The following is a 20,958-nucleotide window of genomic DNA, read 5'->3' as shown; positions in this document are numbered from 1 at the left end:
ACAGTGCAGAAAGTACTCAAAGATCAGGCTGACTTGATATTTATTGCACCATCATAACCCAGACAAGTGTGGTTCTCATACCTTGTTTAACTGTCCTTCCCCCTCTGATTCCTCTAGGGGCTGATCTGACTTTGACCACTCAATAAGAGAGCCATCTGTATCATCCAAACCTCCTCTCTCAAATTTGTATTTTTATTAAATTGTTTCCCGCCTAGCTCAACTGGTTTTGTTATAGGTGGACTATAAATGTTTTAAATAAATTATTTATTTAATGGCATGGATGCTAAACAATCTCTGATTGCTTCTCTCTCCCTACCCAAAGAAGCTGAAGACATCAATAGTGTCTTTCAGGAAACCCTCAGCCAGAAGGGCTTACAGATTTAAATGGAAACTGTTTCGTTCTGATTTCTTTAGAGTTCCATTCATAAGAACATAAGAGATGCCACACTGGATCAGACCAAGGTCCATCAAGCCCAGAATCCTGTTTCCAACAGTGGCCAATCCAAGTCATAAATACCTGGTAAGTATCCAAACATTAAATAGATCTCAAGCTACTATTTCTTATTTATTAATAGCAGTTTATGAATTTTTTCCTCTAGGAACTTATCCAAACATTTTTTAAACTCAGATACACTAACTGCCGTAACCACATCCTCTGGCAATTAATTCCAGAGCTTAACTATGCACTGAATGAAAAATAATTTTCTTTGATTTGTTTTAAATGAGCTACTTGCTAACTTCATGGAGTGCCCCCTAGTCGTCCTATTATCTGAGAGAGTAAATAACCAATTTACATTAACCTGTTCTAGTCTTTTTTTATGATTCTGAAGACCTCTATCATATCCCCCCTCAGTCGTCTCTTCTCCAAACTGAACAGCCCTAACCTCTAGCCTTTCCTCATGGGGGAGCTGTTCCATGCCCCTTATAGAAACATAGAAATGATGGCAGAAGAAGAAGACCAAAAGGCCCATCCAGTCTGCCCAGCAAGCTGTCACACTTATTTTTCTCATAATTATCTGTTACTCTGACCGCTGAGGTCAGGGCCCTTATTGGTAACTTTTTGGTTCTAATTTCCTTCCACCCCCGCCATTGATGTTGAGAGCAGTGCTGGAGCTGCAAAGTGAAATATCAAGCCTAATTGGTTAGGGGTAGTAACTGCTGCAATAAGCAAGCTACTCCCATGCTTGTTTACCCAGCCTGTGCAATTTAGTCCTTTGTTGGTTGTTGTCTGAATATAAATCCTTTTTTCTTCATCTCCCCCCCCCCTGTCGTTGAAGCAGTGAGCTGCGCTGTATATGTATTCAAAGTGAAGTATCAGGCTTGACTGGTTCGGGGTAGTAACCGCCGCAACAAGCAAACTACTCCCACGCTTATTTGTGAATGCAAATCCTTTTTCCCACATTTCCTCTTGCCGTTGAAGCATAGAGCAATGTTGGAGCCACATTAACCGTGTGTTTGTTTATTGAACAAGGGTATTAATCACCAGGTAGTAGCTGTCGCCCTTATTTTGGTCGTCCTTCTCTGCACTTTTTCCAGTGCAACTATATTTTTTTGAGAATCATGGGAGCTGGTTCTGTACTTTTTCTTTTTCCTCCTCAGGTCTCAGTATTTCTTCAGTGAAGATGCATGTCAGTGCCAAAGCAGCCTACCATATTCAAGTGGAGGGAAAACAGATATCCAATCATCCTTTAGTGTTAAAATTTATGAAAGACTTATGGCCTATGAAACCTCTGGTAGCCAGCCACCAATATTCCCTCAAATTTTTGAAAAACTGTGCACTAAAATTTTCTTTTTGTGCAACTTTTTATAAGCCATGTTCAAACTTATGTACTATGAGCCAATATAATGCAAATATCATAAGGATTTTTTGTGCATGCTGTTTTGCTGTGTGCGCAGGGTTCGTAACTTGTGCGCGTGCATACACGTGCATAGGTTAGAGGGAACAGTGCAAATCACCATATGCTGCTGGCACAGCTTATGAAGCCACCCTTTGAACTGTTGGAGTCAGCTTCTTTGAAGTTTTTCACATGGAAGATGTTATTCCTTGTCGTCATTACATCGGATAGGAGACTCAGTGACCTTCAGGCATTGGTGTATTACTCTCCTTACATTCAATTCTTCCACCACAAGTTTCTGCCAAAAGTGATATCAGCTTTTCATATAAAATCAAGCCATCAATCTATCAATGTTCTTTCCAAGGCCACACGCACAGGAAGGGGAAAAGGACCTTCATTCCTTGGACTGTAAGAGAGCCTTGACTTACTATTAAATGAGAACTCATCCACATAGTCAGGCCTCACAACTGTTCGTCTATTATGATCCTAACTATTTGGGCTTAGCAGTTGTCAAATGCACTTTGTCCAACTGGCTAGCAGACAGTATCATGCACTGTTATACTCTCGCTGGCCTCCAAATTACAGACACCGTTAAGGCTCATTAAGTGAGAGCCATGACTATATATCACACTGGTTCATCTATGAACTGTATCTATTGAAGACATCTATAAAGCTGCAACTTAGTCGTCAGTTCACATCTTCAGGTCCTATTTCTGGACAATTTATCAAGAAGTGACAATAAATTTGGACAAGTAATTTTGCACAACTGATTCACCCAGTATCCACTCTCCAAGGTGGGTCCAGGTTGCTTTTTCAGTAAAGTCTCCACTGCAACTCTCAGCTTGGGACTCCCCACGTGAAACGGCTAATTCAGCCCTGCTTGTCAAGGGAAATGCAAGTTTGCATACTGTAAACGATGCCCTCCATAGAATTAGCCATGCTTAATACCCATCTGCCTCCTTGGAGAGTTCACTACCTAGCTAAAACTTAGCTCTAAAATAAACTGGAAGGGCTCATGAGGCAGCGCCATGCAGAAACTCCCACACATGCTCATGTAGAGCAAAAGCTCTATGAGTTAAGACAGAAAGGTCCATTCGGTGCCATTGAATGACGTCACTTACGTGTCATGGCCAATTCATCCTGCTGTCTACAGAGAGCACCGTTTACAGCAAATTTGCTTTTTTGTCTCATGATAATTTTTCACTTGTCAAGAGCTAAATCTTTTGCTTTGTGAAAACATAAATCACTTGGGAGCAAGGATGTTTCATGATGCTTTTGCTTTTATTTTAAAGGGGGTCTTGAGATTCCTCAAATTACTCTTCTTTTGAACCCAGCAAAATGTAATATATAAAAAAAAAAAGTCAGCACAATGTCTTTCTATTCACTTTAATCACAATTGCTATTCTTAAAGCCATAGGTTCATTACTGTCACTTGGAGATAAAGTATTTAAGTCTTTCTTAGCAAATTTTGACAGTTTTAACTAAACATTATTACTATAAGACTGTAAAAAAAATTCTGTGTCACTATGTCAACATTACAGGGGTCACTAGTTGCTAAAATAAACTTGCCTTTGTCCTTAACAGGAAATAAACAGTTGGTCTAAAAACACTTATGCATCTCTAAATTTTTCTATTTATTTTTCATCTGTCAAGTGCACAATGCAATTTCCTCCTGTTCCTTTGTACTTCCAGCTCAATCAGAACCAGCATTGGGTTCTAGCACTACGAGCCCAGGGATTTTCCCATTAGCAAAGGTCCTGGGCCAGGGGCCATGCACCAGGGCACCTTCCATAAGCCTGCAATCATGGGCCCTGAATCCAGCCACTAGGTGTCACTCTTGAGACAGCAGCAAATAACAAAGTGGAGAGGATGAGCGGTATACACACTGGTAGGAAACCATATATCCACAGTATAGCGCTAAAGGTTCTGGGATCCTTGTAGAAATGATCAAAATCAAAACGCAATTCAATTCTCTTGAATAAAAAGTTGGAAATGCTCAGCAACATCTTTATTGACCGAGTTTTGATTTTGATCATCTCTACAAGGATCCCAAACCTTTAGCGCTATACTCTTAAGAGATGACCACGACTCCCTTTCCCTGGGAGGCTGTAAAAACTGCCTTCACAGCAACTCCAGCCGCAGCTAACCCGAGGAGTGGAAGACCAGGCTTGGGGATAAAACTGGGGGTCTTCCGCATGACAGTGCCAGCCCTTGCAGGTTAAGTCTGGCAGGAGTAATAGGTGAACACAGACTCAATTTTATATGGGCTGTACTCTCGCCTTCCTTTCCAGGGGAAAAGAAAGCTTTAAAGAAATGAGCCATTACACTCATGGCCACATAGCTAATAATGTATTAGTGGAATATAGTAACTCGTACACCTTTCAGATATCCACCCTGTTATCAGATTATGTAATGCTTTTATTTACTTCAATTTCAATACTGTTATCTAAAGAGGAAGTGCGTTAAACGTCTTTTCAGACTCTCACCTTTGCAGAGGTTTCAAACCACCCAACAAAACCACTTTCTTTGCAGAACTGATCGAGATGAGAAAAATTCTGGCTGCTCATTTCTTTCATCTGGTCACACTTGTTGGCAAGAAGAACTGCAGGGATGGGCCCTCCGTTTGGAAGATGCACTTTGCTGTCCAAATCATTTTTCCATTTGGAGACTGCCTCAAACGTGGAGCCTCTTGTCACATCGAAGACCACAAATGCTCCCACGGCTTCCTTGTAGTACACTCTGGTCATGTTACCAAACCGCTCTTGTCCTGAAATATAGAAAAATATTTAAAATAGCGAATGCCTCTACCAAGTTTTCTTCATGTTGACCTTTTAAACTGGAAATCCAAAGGCACACTGAAGTAATTATTTTTAAAGTAAAGTTGAACAGTGGTGCAAACTGTCTGAATATGCAACAACAAATGCAGACCATGAATGATTTAATCAGCAACACAAGTGGGGTTGTTGTTTTTTTTAAATGAGATAGGGTCAGGTAGTGCAGTTTTATTATTTAAATTAAATATTTTACAATCAAACATGGAAGGAGGGTGTAAAAGGTCAAATACAACATGAGTTTAAAAACCCCCATAGAAAACATGAAAGTACATCTTTAAAGAAAAAGCTGTATTTTACTTGGACTATAATGTTACAGAAAGTAGACGATAACATCGTTAATGTACAACAAAATTATATTACAGCATATTCCATTTACAATTAGATTTTATTATCTAGTCAACCTATTACAAAGGCATTCATTCTGTCTGACTAAACCACTGAAGGTTGTGATTATTTTTCATTGGCTCAGCATTTTGTTATTTATACACAGATGTTATATTTCAGATTTTTCGGCCTTGTATCCTCAAAATTATTTCAGTTTCATACAGAGACATTTGAAATGTGGTATTACTGTAGAATTCTGAAGATTAGCTGGAAGGACAGGATCTCAAATGAAAGGAGGCATGGGAGGATGGGAAGTGAAAGAATCCCAGCAGAAGTTCTGGTCATAAGGAAAATGAGATTTTCTAGACATGCTAGAGGTCCTGATGGCAAATTAGTTAATTTAGAGGGCATAACCGAGAGTAAAAGAAATTGAGGAAAACAGAGCACTCTATGATGATGATATTAAAACTGCTAAGAAATGGAAACAAGGGGAAACAGATGAAAGCAGAATAGAGAGAACTGGCATCCCATAGTTGCCAACCTTCGTATCGAAGACAGTACTTTATAATGATACAGCAACAAGCATTTAAAATCAGTAGATCACCAAAATATAAACACTTTACTTCCCCTTTCTTGCTCATTTTGTGCTCTTTTAGCTGTAAATGGAAGGCAAACATGTGATGTGGGTGCTAAGGACCTTTTTAGAGTCATAACATCTGATGAAGTGCAGTGCAGAGGAAGTAAAATACTTTATGGCATTTCACACAAGGAGTCAGTCTTGTTCTCCTATGCTTTTTAATTTTTGATTATAGCTTTATAATTACTCATAAATATTTTATAACATTTATGCTTCAGTTTTGTGCCTTGCTTTTGCTAGACAGAGAGATGCCTCAGAAGAGAAGATGCTAGATATAAATGCTGCATAAGCTAAAATAATTACTAGGCCACGGTGTTACAGAGTTGTGTATAGAATACACCAAGGCCATGCTGACATTCCAGCCTAGCTGCAAACTCATAAATAGCATTTGCACACTGAGCAAGAGCAAATTTACATACAGCCACTTGGATTGTTTAAATTAAATAGCCAGTGATAGAAATATTTTGACAATTGTGTAACCCAGTGTTTCGCAACCACTGTGCCTTCAGACCAGATCAGGTGAGACACGGAAAAGTCACCACTGCCCGATTCTCAGAGCCAGACCAGCCCTGGGCTCTGCTCTCAGCACCTTACAGCAACAAGAGACATCAGCAATGGTTCTTAAATATGTAGAAGCTCTTTTCTTAGAATATGTATAGTCACATATGCCTTCCCTTCCTAGCTACAGTATGAGACCTAGAGTATGGAAATTAATAAGCAGCATGCAGAGTCCTGCTTTGTTTGGCACACATATCTTCACCTTCTGAGCTTCCTCCTTTGAGTCCTTCCAGCCTCTGTCTTACCCCTAGTCTTTATGAGACAGGCAGAATATGCATTCAGCACTAGATGTGACTTATTCTGAGTGTTGGGAGCAGCAGCACTGGAGAAGCTCTGACAGCCACAAATGGCGGCCAAGGTAACTAACTGAGATGGCTACCTGTACCACACTGACTTCTCCTTTCTCTTGCACCTGTATGTAGAGAGTACTGGTCCTTAAAGTGGGATCATGTGTGTCTTGGGCCCTCCTCACCCCCTCTTTATTTTAAAATTTCAAAGACAGACTGGCAGGTATTTCAGTGCTTCCCCAGCTATTCTTCTGGCCATATGAATCCTCTACTTGTCTACATTGACTGCTCAATGGAGGTTGGTGTGTCACACAAAAGTTTTGTTAATATAGGTGTGCCTTGGGCTTGAAAAGGTTGTGAAACACTGATGTAACCCAATTATTGGTTTATGGCTTGGAGGTGTGAAGTAGTGTAAACCCTTTTTAAAGCCTTATCAGTAAAATCATCTGAGAAAGAGCTCCATACTAGTGTCTTGCATGGCACTCCGTCACTCTCTCTCCATAAGATATATTATATTATTTGTAACATTTAATTTAAAAAGTTTTTCTCCACAGCTGCTGGCTCTAAGCATTTATTGAACCACATCATTTGCACAACCATAAAATGCTCATATTTTAGTGGACATTTTACTGAAAAGAGGTAAAAGATATGCTATTAACAGTAAACAAAACAGCTTCTCTAGTTCACTGAAATGCATATAAAAGTGTAACAAAATGGCCAATAACTGTAGTCTGATCATATAATTAAGTTGCTTTTCCTTTGGTAACATACCGTACTTGACTAGAGGTAATGTGGTGGAACATGTTTGCCATCTAGGAAGCTTAGATTTTAATAATGGCAATATCTTTCTACAAGCTGCCAAAACAAACTATTTCAAATTGGCCCTAAATTTTGAAGCATTTGGAACTTTAAAATGACCTAACTTTAAAATAAATGATTGGATAAATCTTTTTTGTTCCCCAGTGGAAGAAGCCTTACTTATTTATTGATAAGCATTTGATATTCCATTTTTTCCCTACAGGTGGGCCCATCTTTACGATGGCAGCGGCCAGCCAGTGCTCCTACCATGTGACAGGGGCCATCCAATGGCACAGATACCCTGTCACATGGTAAGGGCAAAGGGCCATCGGCGCCATCTTTATGATTGGCAGCCGATGGCCCGAGAATGGGAGATCGCTCCCGGGACCACCACTAGAGCACCAGGTAATTTAAAAATGTTTTGGGGGGATCGGGAGGGTGGGAGAAGCTAAGGGGTCATCTTTAAAGGGTCAGGTGGGTTTTTTTTTTTTAATCGGGCCATCAGCGACATTTTTGAGTGGCAGCCAAAATGGCGCCGATGGCCCGAGAGCGGGAGATCGGTCCCCGCGCCCCCACTGGACCACCAGGTACTCGTAAAAAGTTTTGGGGGGGTTCGGGGGGTGGGGGAATGTAAGGGATTCGTTTTATAGGGTTGGGGTGGGTTTAGGGGTTGTTTTGGTGTGCCGGTTTTCCCGCCCTCCCCCCAAATAACTCCCGTTAGTGGACATTAACGGGAGTAACGATTTTTCACGATAAATCGTGAAAATTTCTATTGTATCGCGCACTGTACAGATTTTTGACGATTTAAAAAATATCGGACGATTTTTTTTAAATCGTCAAAAAACGATTCACATCCCTAGGCAGTAGTATATCTCCATCACTACACTCTTCACCATCACACATGAAATTTCCACCCATAAGGATTCTACTGTGCATTTAGTCTCCTGCAGGATCTTTATCCTTTTGACTCTATGCCATCCCTAACATAAAGCACTCTCCCCCTGCACCAGGTTGATCCACCCTATCATTGTAATATAATTTTTGCCCTGGTATAGCAGCGTCCCATTAGTTATCCTCCTTCCACCAGTTCTCAGAGATGCCAATTATGTCCACCTCTTAATTCAGTGCTATACATTCTAACTCTCCCATCTTAGACTTCTGGCATTAGTATACAGACATTTCAAAGTGTGTTTTTTGTTGGTATTAACAATTTGCTTATTATTTCACAGGGGTGTTTTGGAATCTTTTAAACTTAGGTGGTTCTTTACTTATAGGCACATGGGCTTCTATTGCTTTTATTGTATGCTCTCTACCAGGATGTCCTAACTCTACTATTTTAGTATACTTTGAAGATACTTCCCTCTGAACCATGTGCTTCCGAGTAACTGCCTTCTCTCATTTTCTAGTTTAAAAGCTGCTCTATCTGCTTTTTGAAGGTTAGTGCCAGCAGTCTGGTTCCATCCTGGTTAAGGTGGAGACCATACCTTCAGAATAGGCTCCCTCATTCTCAAAATGTTGTCCAGTTCTTAATAAAACTAAAGCCCTCTTCCCTGCACCATTGTCTCATCTACTCATTGAGATGTTGTATCTCTGCCTGCCTCTGGGTCCTGTACATGGAACAGGTAATATTTCAGAGAATACCAACCTGAAGGTTTTGGATGTCAACTTTCTACCTAAGAGCCTACATTTGACCTCCAGAACCCTCTCTCCCACACCTTCCTTTGTTGTTGGTGCTCACATGGACCACGACAGCTGACTCCTCCCCAGCACTGCCAGAAATCTTATCTGGGTGATGCGCGAAGTCTGCCACCTTCGTATCAGGCAGGCAAGTTACCAAGCAATCCTCATTTCCACCAGCCACCCAGCTATCTATCTTTCTAATAATTGAATCACCAGCTATGATGACCAGCCTAATCCTTCCCTCCTGGGCACTATCTCTTGGAGACATCCTCTGTGTGAGAGGATTAATGCATCTTCACAAATATTTTTCTAATTTTTTACCACTCTTCCCAATATCACCACCTCATCAATTCTCTTTCCTATCCATCATCTCTCACCTGTCTCTCTGTCCATAGACTCACCCTTCCACATCCCGTATCTCATTTCTCCTACCCTTACATCTCCCAGGCTCTCCCTCCATTGCTCTTTTCCCATCACTCCTCCTCTATCTGCTGCCTTCATTTCAAACTCATCTCCCCTTTCTTTTGCTCCGTGTCTCCCTCTGTATTTACTTTCCTCTCCATTCTCTCATCCTTTATCTTCCACTCTTCAGCCTTCTTCTGCAATCTGATGTTCCCCAGTCTCTTCACATTTTCCATTCTTGCTCCTCCCCTGCCTCTGCACTTGCTCCATTCCTGCTCCTCTTCCTTTATCCACTCCTGTGTTAGGCAGAACAAGAATGATCACAGCAGCAGCAGGATCATAAAGAAAAATGATAGGCTGTGGTGACAGCAACAGCAGTGCAGTTACAGCTGGAGATGCACACACAGGCTCCTTCAGCTTCTATTTCTCCTCTTTCTGATCACAGAGGATGTGTACACTGCTGGATTTGAGAGGTAGCAGTGGGGACATGAGATGTGGTTCCTGGCTATATTCCTCTCACTGCTACTTACCGTAAGCTTGACGCTATCTGACATTGGGTAGGAGTAATGAAAAGTCAACTGGAGGAGAGACACAATGCTATTGGCATATACGGCTTAAGTATATGAATCCCAGGAAAGCTGAGAGACCAAACACCGCGATGGGAGACAACAAATATTCCAGGATAGTTGGACTGTCTGAACCTATTGAGTGGACTTCAATGCAAGGTAATTGCCTGTGGGTTAAGAAGAAGCCACAGTGGGATGGTTGACAGCTGTGTTGTGCTGTCTACTGCTAAACAAAACAAATGGCCATCCTTTGTTCTGATTTATGCTATAGTAAAAATAAAATAAAAAAAATAAAGTTTCCATCCAATGGAGATTTTACTACCAAAATTTTTTAAAATGGCTCAATGCTATAAAAAACAAACACAAATAAAACTAAATATCCTAGTGCCAATACCACTTAAAAAAAAAAACCAAACCAAAATAAAATAGAATTGCTATGAAGATTTATTCTTTGTATCAGTTTCTGGATGGTTGCCATTACCACAACTTAATTCAAAATAGTAGGTATGCATTACATTGAATGGCAAATATAACTTTTTGAATAAACACATATGTGCCAAATATGCTAGAAAAATACTATTCTTTCAAAACTGAAAACTACACAGCCCAAATGCAGCAATCCCATAATTTGACATCATGGTTACAGCTGCTAAGCACGGCAGAAAGCTCTCATTGCCAACCAAAAGAATTCTCCTCAGCACAGTGGGTATTTGGAATTGAAAGCAGGTTTCAGTGTTGCGCATTCCCTATGTATACATGGTAATATCAGCCACTCGCTGCTTTTTTTGCTTCCCTTTGAAATGCAAGTGAATGAACGCCAAGTTAAATTATAAATCGTATTCAATAAATTCATAAGCACAGATTGGGGAAAAAAGTCCCTTTTGAGCAAGACCCTAAGTGTCATGGCAATATGTGATCAACCAATAATATCCTTGTGGATCTGTGGGCAAAGATCACTGGCATTTCACGCATTCTTTCTATGGAACTACGAATTAGGCAGCTTTAAGGCATGAATAATTGAGAATGTTCTTTGTAAACATTGTGAATAGAGAATAAGCAGTCACAGTAAATGATTTTCTTTAAGGTTGGTAACAAAGATAAGCCTAGAAATAATTTAATATAACACTGCAGACAAATTTTGCAGGAGAGGTCAAAATGAGTACAGCCCTGGCCAAAATATAAGATAGGTAGGAATTATTTTTGTTTTCAAAATCTACCTCATTATATATTCACAGCTTTGACTGATCCATAAGAGGCAACATCAAATTGTTTTAAATAAATACATAAATAAATCTGGTCTGTCTCGGGCAGAACCTAGCCTGGGCAGAGAAGTCATTGGTGGCATTTTCCCTGAGCTTTGTAGGGGGAAAGAGGCAGCAATATTCTGCCTGTGTTTGATCAGAGGACGAGGTTGTGGTATCCAATCTAGGCCCAGCAAAAGAGGAGGCAGCGGTGACTCCTCAGCCCTGAAAAGGAAGAGATGGTAACATCTGTCTGGCCAAAACAGAGAAGTTCACAGTATCCTGCCTGGGTACAGGAGGCACAGACTATTGGCCACGTTGGTTTGCTTGTAAGGGGGTGGGGAGGGTCATCTTATTTTCAGGCCAATATAGTATTTTTCTGGCAGCACTTTTCTATGTAAATGTTTTTAATTTAGCTTTTTTTTTCCATTTATATTTTATAGAATTTAAACAACTTACATTGATAATATCCATAAAGCAAACATACTGGAATATCAGGCAAACATTAAACATAATACCAATATTATACAATACAGTATTCCAATAAAGGAGTCCCCAACACACATTTGGGAAGCATAAAGAAGCAAAACCAATAGGTAACAAACAGAAATCTGTAATGAATAAAATTATAGCAGTAGGGAGAATGGACAGCCATAATACACTTCTTATCAAACCCCCTTATCAATAAGGAATGTCTGGAGGTGGAAGGGATCTTGAAATATAAACTTAAGGCCAGATTTTAAAACCCCGGCGCGCGTAAATCCCGGGGTTTACGCGCATGGCTGGGCCTTACGCGTGGCCGGGCCAATTTTCAAACGGGCCCGGCCACGCGCGTAAACCCCGGGGTGCGTGTAAGTGCCGGGACCTTAAAAAGGGGGCGGTCCTGGGGTTGGGGTGTGGCTAGAGGCACCCAAGTACAGCGGCCATTTGCCACTTAGCCAGCGCACGCAACTTGCTCCTGCTCCTTTTGCAGGAGCAAAATGTGAGTTAAAACAATGGGGGGGGGGGGGGGTTAGGATAGGAATAGAGGGAGGGTAGGATAGGGGAAGGGGAAGTGCAAGGGCGGTTAGGGTAGAGGGTTGGGAAGTTCCCTCCCAGTCCGCTCCTTAATTGGAGCGGACTGGGAGGGAAATGGGGAAGTCCCCGATGCGTTGCGGCACGAATTTACAAAGTTATACCCCTCCTTGCGCGCGCCGACCCGGAATTTTAGAACATTTTATTTATTTTTAGATTTTTATATACCGGTGTTCCTATATGAAATAAAGATCACATCGGTTTACATTGAAACAGAACATGAAAATTGCCAAAAGGCATTACATAGAACAAGGTTATGAAACTTGGAACAGTGTACATAAGTTCAAAATTTAACAATAACGTTGTAACATTGATGACCAAAAGATAAAGGAGAAAAAAAAAAAAAAAAAAAAGACTTAAACAATTAAGTTGACAGGTCTTATTGAGCATAAAAATTATAACGTATAAGTGAGAAAGTCTCAAGTGTCCTGCAGCAAGAGATTAGATACCGAAGTAGGTAGTGGTATGGAAAATGGGGGTTTGTGAAGAAGATATGTTCTTGCTGGTTGGAGGGGAAAAAATGATGATCATGGTCCTGGAAAAGCTTGGCTGAAGAGCCAGGTTTTAAGTTTTTTTTTGAATGAAGAGTGGCAGAACTCAAGCCGAATGTCTGGTGGGAGCGCATTCCATTGAATGGGGCCTGCTGTAGATATGGCACGTTTATGACATGTTTATAACATGTGCACATGTTATAAAATCGCACGTCCATGTGTGTGCGCCGGGTAGCGCGCACACATGGTAGCGCGCGTATTTTTTGAAAATCTACCCCTTATTTTTTTTTATATGTAACCAGACACTTGCAGGAAAATTTAAGGAAAATACCACCCCCAGGCATAGAACTCTTGGTTTTAATAATAAAAATTGTTTCCTCCTCGATTGGGTACTTCTAGCAACATCAGGAAATACTTAAACTTTTTGACCACAAAAAAGGAAATCCTTATTCTTAAAATATTTCTGAAGCACCAAGTTTTTATCTTGCTCACTACTAAAGGATTATAGAGAGTAGTCCTGGAGGGAATATCTTAAATAGAAGCCTCCAAAAAGGAGGTCAAATTAGGACTATCCCCTTGCAAGACATTCAACTCATCCTCATGTCCCTCCCGCCTCGTCCTGGAACGAGGAATATAGTACACTTTAGAAATTAACATTTCTTTATCCAAAGAAATAGATACTACTTCTCCAATATATTTTTAAACAATTCAGTAGCCGATAACAACCTGAAAATTGGAAAATTGAAAACACGAAGATTTTTTATTCGCATCTCATTTTCCAAATTTTCAAGCTGTTTTTGTAACATTAAACTATCTTTTATAAACGTACTATTAGATAACTGTACAGAGGCAATTTGGGGAGTTACAGATGCTGAAGTAGATTCTGAGAAATTTCCAAACTGAGACATTGAATGAGATAATAACGTCTTCATATTTATGACTGCCCTCCATACATCAGCAAGTGTCACATTCTTTGGATCAACAAGCTCAGAACTTAAGCTTTCAAGCTGGAGCTCCCCCTGCAGAAGCAAGGGTTCTACGCATAATTTGCACAACCTGTTGTCCTCCTGATTCTGTCATGCCAAACTGAGGAGTATTAACTACCAGGTCAGATTTATTTGCTAAAGTCAAAGAACTGACTTTGAGGGGTCCCGGGATGGTGTGAAGTAACGGGTCCTGGGCAGGACTCTCTGAAGACCCAGAGGAAAAATGATATATCGGGAATTGAATTTCGCATCGATTGACTCACCCTGCGCACCAAAGGGTAAATTTTAAATGGGCCACATGCATAAAATACGGGGTTACGTGCATGGCTGGGTCTTGTGGACGGCGCGTGCATTTCAAAGGGGCCCAGCCACGCGCAGAAGTGTCGGGCCCAAGGAAAGGGGCCCATCCGGGGGGTGGGGCTGGAGGCGGCCGGCAACCTGCCGGCATGCGTAACTTAGGACTCTTCAGCTTGGAGAAGAGACAGCCGAGGGGAGATGTGACGGAGGTCTATAAAATAATGAGTGGAGTAGAATGAATAAACATTAAGCGGTTGTTTACTTTTACCAAAATGTACAAAGATTAGAGGTCACACAATGAAGTTGCTACGGTAGGTGATACACTTAAAACTAATAAGTGAAAATATTTTTTTTACTCAACGCATAATTAAGCATGGGAATTCATTCCCAGAGGATGTGGTAAAAGCTAATAGTGTGGCTGCATTTTAAAAAGGACATATCCATAAACCATTATTAAGATAGAGTTGCAGAAATCCATCTACCCCTTGCTTGGAATCTATCTACCCCTTGGAATCTTACCAGGTACTTGTGACCTGAACCTGCCACTGCTGAAAACAGAACACTGGGCTTGATGGACCTATGGTCTGACCCAGTATGGCCAGTCTTATGTTCTTATTTCTATTTTCCATTTCTAACCTGCTTTTCTCAAAAAAAAAATGACCCAAAGTGGCTTACATCTAATAGCATACATGGGGACCCTCATTTTCAGGTTTTAATTTTATTTTACCTGGAAATTTCAATATGATAAAAAAAAACCTGTGAAAAAATTACTTTGTTATAAGACACAGAAAAAAAAATTTGTGGAAAAGTCAATTGAGATGATCGTGCCATCTCCATTGCTGGTCCCACACGATGGGATTCATGATCTACAAATCTCCGACTCGAACCTTGCACCACCAAATTAAAAAAGAAACTAAAGAAGTGGCTCTTTAAAGCAGGCTTACCCAGATTAGTTCTCTTTCACATTAACCTGAAGCTGCATCATCATTTGACCTGAATCCCATGTATATAGTTTTTGATATATTGTTCTCCTGTTATTTATAATGATAGTTTTTTGATATTTATTCTGTTATTTATATATTATTTGAGGCTCTGTGTGCTTTCTTTCGACCTCCTCTTTCTCTCCTGTCCCATCCCCTGTCCCTGTTTTTTGTACTTTCTACCTTTGGTTCGGATGTGAACCGGTATATGATGTACCCACTAATGCAGGTATAAAAAAGTTTTAAAATAAATAAATAAAATGACAAAATAAAATTGGTGGAAAATTTATTTATCACACTGAAATCCCCAAGAAAAATAAAATAAAAACTAAAAGCAAAGGGGCAGATTTTTAATATTACGCACAAATGTATACCTGATTTTATAACATGCGCGTGCGCTGCCGCGCGCATGTTATAAAATCCAGGCTCGGAACGCGCAAGGGGGTGCACACTTGTGCACGCCGAGCCCTAGGGGAGGCCCGATGGCTTTCCCCGTTCCCTCCGAGGCCGCTCCGAAATTGGAGCGGCCTTGGAGGGAACTTTATTTTTGGTCCCCCCCCCCACCTTTCCCTCACTTCCCCTATCTAACCCACTCCCCAGCCCTACCTAAATCCCCTCCCTACCTTATTTAGTTGAGTTACACCTGCCTCTGGCAGGCTAAACTTGCGCGCGCCAGGCCCAGACACAAGCCGCTGTGTCGGGGCACCCGGCCACGCCCCGGACCGCCCCTTTATCGAAGCCCCGGGACATAAGCGCGTCCCGGGGCTTGCGCGCGCCGCTGCGCCTATGTAAAATAGGCTTGGCGCACGCAGGGGTAGGTTTTCGGGGGTTATGTGCATAACCCTTTGAAAATCTACCACAAATGTTTCTAGACATAATAATGCAAAGTATAATAATAATACAATATCAAATACATACAATACAATCTCCAGAAATTTTCATAACAGATTAATAAATATCCACCCTATCTTTAACAGGGAGTTTCCTGTTCTACTTGAGCAGCACGTTCCATCTGACCTTTAGTAAACCAGCAGTAACAGTTTGCTCAGAAGCAAACACCTGCATTTTGGCTCTTTGGCTTCCTCTTTGGCAATTATTCTGCAGTCATTTTTTGTCCAAATATTTAATATTTATGACGTTTTTACACTTTCATAGAATAAAGGATTTACAAGAGTTCATTTTCAGCTGCTCTTTAGTCAGCCAATTTAGCTGGGATATTCAGCGGCATGCACTGAATAAACCCAACCATCTTAAAGACAACTTTAAGATGGCTTTACAGCATGACCAGAGTTAGCCGGCCAATTCTGAATATTGTAGTTAGCTAAATAATTTCTCTGGCTAACTGAATTCCAGCCCAAAATACCACCAAGTTAACAAGTTTTATCAGGCTAATTACTTAGCTGTTTATCTTGAATCCAGTCAGACAGCAGGGATTTTCAAACTTAGGCGGACAAATGACGCTGAATATCATCCTCAGTTTTTAACACCCATAACCCCATATTTGAAAAATTCCCTTCCAAGCCCACTCTACAACTGTGTGATGATAGAAATCTGATAAGAATCAGTAGGAACTTGATTTGCTTACATAGCTATTCCTAACATTGGATAAGTAGAAGAAGCTTTCAAAACCAGCATATTTTTCAGAATGAAATATGTATTTAAATGAGAAAAGGCAATTTGTTAATTTTTTAAAAAGCAGAGTGTCCTTTGAAAATTAGATATTTTTTATTACTAGCATCCAACAAGGCATTGATCTGTACAGTCTGGGTAAACAAGCATCGGGGTAGCTTGCTTGATGCGGCGGTTACTACCCTTAACCATTAAGCCTTACGATTCACCTTTGATGCAAATCCAACATTACTCTCTGCATCAAAAGCAGGGGGTGGCAGGAAATTCGAACCAAACAGTTACCAACAAGGGCCTTGAACTTGGTGGTCGGTGAACAGATAAGTATGGGAAAATAAGTGTGGGAGCTTGCTAGGCAGACTGGATGGGCCGTTTGGACATTTTCTGCCATCATTTCTATATTTCTCTGTGTATTTTATTTGAACTAGACATATTGATGGTAATTTTAAACAGCAGCACGGGCATACATGTATTAGCATATGCCGGATCATGCCAATGGACACGGCCATTTTATAACATATGCACATATGTATATGCAATTATAAAAATTGGCTGTATGCGTGTACATGTGCGCGCAATTTTATATGGACACACACATCTGCGTGCACAAATATTGCCTCCACTGCATAAGTGGGGGGATTTTACTAAGCACACGTGCTGACTCAAATACCCATTTCCCCAATTCATTCCCAGTTCACCCCAGTAAAGGATAGGACTTCCTAACCCCCCTAGCTGGATAGCCTCCCTTTTACCCTATTAGCCCCGACCCTTCAAATCCCACTGACTAGCCCTGATTTTTTTATTTTATAACTTACACGCCATTCATAGCAGAAGTAAAGTTACACGGTAGGGGGATCCCGGCACTTGCTTGTGCACATAAATAACTTATGCGCATCCTTCAGGTTACAGATCCAGAACTCCCATGTCCTGCCCAGACTCTGTCCATGTCCCACCTCTTTTTCTGACTGCCCGTTTTGTGTGCGTACCAGGAGATATGCGCGTGTTCGGGCGCCTTTTTAAATCCGCGTGGTGCCCACTGGCCCGAGATACTCACTAGTAAATAAAAATAAGGTTGGTACAGACTAATATAACCATGCCAAACCATTTCTATTATAAACATTAATGGAAAGCTCAAAAGTTAAATGCTGGAAAAAAAACTACACTATCAAAAAGAAAGGAAAATTTCACACTAACAAATCAACCATATTTTGGACTACTTTTGAAAAACAAAAACCCCAAAAAACCAGAACCCAAATGCCACACAACCGGGAATCCTCATTGATAGGAGTACATCATAGGGAGTAACGATTGCAGTGTGTAAGGAAAAGAAAGTCTCATTGTAAAGCAGTCGAGGATCGCAATGTGTAAAAATGGAAAGCTTCAATTTGGGAGTGAAACGCAGAAAGTGCTAGGTGCCCATGCTCGAGGGATGCTAAGGAAGTCACACTGTATAAGGGATGCACTGCAGTGCGTGGCAGAGAGTTTTTATTTCATCTCACAGAGCCATGCAGTGAAGTTGAGCCCCTAACATATCACCCAACATAATTCTTTTCAACAAGTTTTTTTTTTTAATGTGTACTGTTCTATTTATTACAGTCTATCAATCTTTACATGTTGTAAAATATTCATGCTGATACGGTACAAAATATTTCTCTCTTTCCTTGTATCGGAGGAAAGCAACGGAACTTGAGTGCCACAAACAGGTCTGGTTTTCGGGATATCCACGATTAATATGCATGAGATATATTTGTACACAATGAGACAATTTGTAGAAGTATACCTCATGCATATTCATGGACGATGTAACCCAGATATTTAAAAAGGGCTCCAGGGATGATCCGGGAAACAAACTAGTGAGTGACTTCAGTGCTAAGGAAAATTGTGGAAACTGTTCTAAAGAACAAAATCACAGAGCATATAGAAAGACATGGTTTAATGGAACACAGTCAAATATGGATTTACTCAAGGGAAGTCTTGCCTCACAAATCTGCTTCATTTTTTGAAACTTTTAATAAATGTGTGGATAAAGGTGAACCAATAGATGTAACATATTTCTCTTTTCAGAAGGTGTTTGACAAAGTCCGCCATGAGAAGCTTCTAAGAAAATTAAAAAGTCATGGGACAGGAGGTGATGTCCTTTTGTGGATTACAAACTGGTTAAAAGACAGGAAACAGAGAGAAGGATTAAATGGACAATTTTCTCAGTGGAAAAAGGTTAATGGTAAGAGTGCCTCAGGGATCTGTACTTGGACTGATGCTTTTTAATATATTTATAAATGATCTGGAAAGGGGAACAATGGGTGAGGTGATCAAATCTGCAGATGACAAAATTATTCAGAGCAGTTAAATCACAAGCAGGAGGAATTTGTTGCCAGAGGATTTGGTTAACACAGTTAGCTTTGCTGGGTTTGAAAAAGGTTTGGACAAGTTCCTGGCGGAGAAAAACAAACTGCTATTAGTCAAGTTGACTTACGGGTGAATTGTAAAACCCGTGCGCATACATGAACACGGCGATTTTATAACATGCGCATGTCAGAAAATATAATTCCCGCGTGCACATGCACGCCTGATTTTTATATCAGTGTGCGCATGTGCGGGTGGGTGGTGTCTCACGTGTGCAAGGGGGTATTTAAAAAAAATATATAGGCGCGGCGACAAGATCGAACCTATACAGTTCCCTCCCAGTCCGCTCCAATTAAGGAGCGGACTGGGAGGGAACTTTCCTATCCCCCCTTCCTACTCTGCCTCCCTTTTTCCCAACCCCTAAAACCCCTTTTCCTACCTTTATTTATTTATTTTTTATTTTGGAACTTACTTCATCTGAATAGATGAAGTAAGTTCACACGCCGGCCAGCTGCCGGCCTCTGCTTCCCTGGGTCAGCTGCCAGCACGTGCTTCCCCAGGACAGGGCCTAATGGCTGCTGTCTGGTCGGCCCCCGGCCCGGCCCACCCCTTTCAAGGAGCCAGGGACTTCCGCGCGTACTGGGGGAGGGCGTGCATAGCCGGGCTGTTTTTAAAATGTGGTTGGCGCACGCATGGCCCGGCCACGCGTTGCAAAACAAATTTGCTTCCTCAACAAAGCTCCCTTGTTTCGCCAGGAAAATGGCTTCCTCAGGAGGAAATAGTATCACCACCATTACCCCCGAACTTCAACTCTCTACGGAACAGCCGGGGGAACCACAGTTCACCAAATTTCATTATATCCTTTCCTGTATCATAAAGCCATGACCTTTCTCTCCTTGACTGTTCTCCAGTGAAACGAAAATGAGGCACCTATACGGCAAACATGAATAGAGGAAGAAATTGGGATAACAGCCACTATGAAATAGAAAAGCAGGGTAATCTTTCTATAGGTTCAAGAAACTGCTACTATTGGATTGATTTTGAGCCCCTAAGGATGTATGACAAGATTCTCCATTGTTTAATGATTTTATTGGAACTTGAGTAGGTATTGTGCTTTAATTTGGATAGGGCATGTGATACTGCTTTATAGAGATATTTATATTGAGGAACCACGTGTACATTCTAATAATGTTTAATGTGCAATTAATTGTATGAAAGTGTATATTAATTTTGAACTATGAGAATAGTTTTTTGATTGTAAAAAATAAACATTTTTCAGATATTTTTAAATGAATATCATAAAAGTGTTCATATTGGGGTAGATTTTAAAAGGAGTGCGCGAGGCATACATGTGAGTGAGCTACCCGGCGCACACCCATGTACGCCCAATTTTATAACATGCACAAAAACTTAATTTGCACTTGAAACAATTATACTGCCTGAAAGTAACCTATCATCTAAGGAGTCAGGGGAATGTCCATTTGTGTTCTAAAATCGGGGTCGACACATGCAAGGGGGTACATATTGTGCACCTTGCGCGCACCGAGCCCGCACCACCTTCCCCCATTCCCTCCCAGGCCGCTCCGAAATCGAACTTCCCTACCCCCCACCCCACCTTCCCTTACCTCCCCCGCCCTTTCCCCCCTACCTTTTCCTTTCTTTTGTCACAAAACTTACTTCAGCCCTGGGGCGACAAATCCCTGACATGGCGACAAATGGTCACTGTGCCAGGAGCCTCTGATCCCGCCCCCAGACCACCCCTTTAGTAAAGCCCCGGGATTTACAGGCCCGGCGCGCGTAACCTTTTGAAAATCCAGCCCATTGTTTTCATTAATATAGTGTGTTCATATTGGGGTATAATTTGACTAAATTGAAATGAGATTGTTGCTTTAAATCACTCTGAATTACTTTCACTAAAAGTATCTTCTTGTTTGCTATCAACGTCTGATGTAACATTGTATGGCTGTGACAAGACAGCTTTCAGTTTGAACAGCAGCAG

General features: G+C 41.0%; 1 protein-coding gene across 1 annotated transcript in view; it reads right to left on the bottom strand.

The window, feature by feature from the left end:
- The window catches only part of RAB32 (RAB32, member RAS oncogene family), a 129,574-nt gene that overhangs the window by 6,575 nt on the left and 102,041 nt on the right, over positions 1-20,958 (bottom strand). Inside the window, exon 2 of the mRNA XM_029594039.1 lies at positions 4,322-4,602. Coding sequence (XP_029449899.1) covers positions 4,322-4,602 — 281 coding nt within the window. The remainder of the gene's footprint in view (positions 1-4,321; positions 4,603-20,958) is intronic.

This window comes from Rhinatrema bivittatum, chromosome 3, assembly GCF_901001135.1.
Source record: "Rhinatrema bivittatum chromosome 3, aRhiBiv1.1, whole genome shotgun sequence".
In the NCBI taxonomy this organism is placed as follows: domain Eukaryota; kingdom Metazoa; phylum Chordata; class Amphibia; order Gymnophiona; family Rhinatrematidae; genus Rhinatrema; species Rhinatrema bivittatum.
The sequence above is the reverse complement of the archived record's forward strand: the minus strand, read 5'-3'. Positions and strand labels throughout refer to the sequence as shown.